This window comes from Aplysia californica, unplaced genomic scaffold, assembly GCF_000002075.1.
Source record: "Aplysia californica isolate F4 #8 unplaced genomic scaffold, AplCal3.0 scaffold01180, whole genome shotgun sequence".
Taxonomy (NCBI): domain Eukaryota; kingdom Metazoa; phylum Mollusca; class Gastropoda; order Aplysiida; family Aplysiidae; genus Aplysia; species Aplysia californica.
In genome coordinates this window covers 73184-75209 of record NW_004798450.1, presented here as the reverse complement: position 1 = coordinate 75209, position 2026 = coordinate 73184, and the positions used below count along the sequence as shown (strand labels likewise).

Here is a 2026-nt window from a genome sequence, read left to right as displayed (position 1 = left end):
CACACACTCACAAACACACACACACATATACACACACACAGACAAACACACACACACACACACACACACACACACACACACACACAGAGAGACATACGTACACGAGTAAGCACACAGTCACTTTACCTTTCTTATACAGAAACATAATAATTAACAGACAGTTAAAAGCGTCACCTCAGCTTACAATAGCATAACTGTGGTATTTCAGGAAGAAGAAAAAAGATGAGCTTTGAGATTTCTTTTGAAGGTTTCTAAATTGTAATGGCAGATATTTGCTCCTTAGATCTAGACAACGCGCTCAATACTAATGGGTCCATTAGAATGTGAAATCCCGTTTTGTGCTCGGGGTGTTGAAAGCAAATTTGCACTAGATGATCTAATTCCTTTTTAGTGGATGGTAAGGACAAGCAGACTGTCATAGGGTGGGGAGTTGGTTCTTAGAGCTTTGAAACTCGTAGATGCTAGTTTATAGTCTATCTATAGAATATGGGGTGAAATTTGGGGGAGGGGGGGGGCAGGGCAGAGGGACAGGAAAAGAAACCAGGATCGCCATCTATTCATAAAGCTGAATGATTATAATGTGTACTTTAGGTTTTGTAAAATGATTCAACGGTGTCAGCTATACCGCGGATGATTGGATTGCGCCACAGGATGGTCCCTCTTCTTTTATTTCTTTCTGTTGTTTCCAACTATCTGCCTTCCTTACTCTTTCCAAACATAAAATGACCGTGTGTCAAGTTTCTTCTCTGTACTCTCTCGTCAATTAATAATTTGTGACTGCGTTTGTTTTGTTTTGTTTTTGTGTTTTTTAATGTTTTTGTTTTGTTGTCTTTGTTTGTTTTGTTTATTGTTTTTGTTTGTTCGTTTGTTGTTTTTGTTTGTTTGTTTGTTGTTTTTGTTTTGTTCTGTATTTTGTTTTGTTTTTTTCTTCTTTTTTTTCTCCAAAGAATTCTAGCACCACAGACACAAAGCCTAACATGAAAGAAGCACCAAGATCTGCCGTAACGTTTCTTTCGGTGATATGTGCTTTGACCGACTGAAAGAAAGCTATAGCCCAGATCGAGCGTTAGATTGCTAGATTTTGGCTGCTTTTTCAGTGTCAAAGGTGAAAACAGCGGAGTTTGTGACGTATTTTTCGTAAACAAGAGGAATATTTTTGCTTATGCGTCTAATTGTTTGATTTTTCTTCGTTTTAAAATCTCTAGATCTATGTGTTTGTGAATGATTTTGTGCCCATGTGTAGGTGAATGTAGCCTACATATGCGAGCGCCCATGTGAGGCAGGGGACTGGCGGGCGCTAGATCCCAAAATGGAAAATTCAAGATAATCTGGGATAGTCGTGCAAAATAAATGCAAGCAAACCACTGCTCAAAATGCCGCTGTAAACAAAATCTCATCAATGATCAAGCATTGCAATAGTTCAATAATATATTCTAGATCTTGATGACATGTGTATTTTTTTAAGGATAATATGTACTGTGGAACTTTGAGAGATCAGTCCCTCTCAAAATGGTAATAGCATGTCATATATCATGGTCTTAGAAATACAAAGAATCTTGGTTTCAGTCAGAAAGCTCTCCTCCCCTCCTGTCCTGCTAGTTTCATTTTCGCCTTCATTTTCATCTTTAATTTTAGGTTGTATTTCGTTGATCTAATATCTAGTTCTAGTCTACACTTGAAGACTAGGTCTACACCTTTCAAAGTCAGTGCATGAAATAGATGTATTCGGTCTGAATTTATATTGAGGGATAGATAATGGTCCCACCCCCCACCCTCTCTTACTAGATCTAGATCTAACTAAGTGCTTACTCTTAGGAAAGTAAAGTATTAACAATCAACTCTTTGTTGAAGAGTAGGCTATGAATTTCTGAACACTGTCTATGGGTGTGGATGATCAGTTTGACAAAAACAAAGAAAAAAATTATGTTAGGCCCTATCTATAGCACAAAAAAGAAAGAAAGTGGCTATTCTCACCCGCCCGGAAGTTCTAGAAGATCAACTCGTCCCCTCTTCTCTCTCTCTACTG

The 2026-nt window shown here is 38.0% G+C and overlaps 1 protein-coding gene across 1 annotated transcript in view; it reads left to right on the top strand.

Moving 5' to 3' along the window:
- Window positions 1-923: 923 nt before the first annotated feature.
- LOC101852743 overlaps window positions 924-2026 on the top strand; it is a gene marked incomplete in the record, with an annotated part of 44066 nt that continues 42963 nt past the window's right edge. Inside the window, 1 exon segment of the mRNA XM_013090217.2 lies at window positions 924-1512. Coding sequence (XP_012945671.1) covers window positions 1510-1512 — 3 coding nt within the window.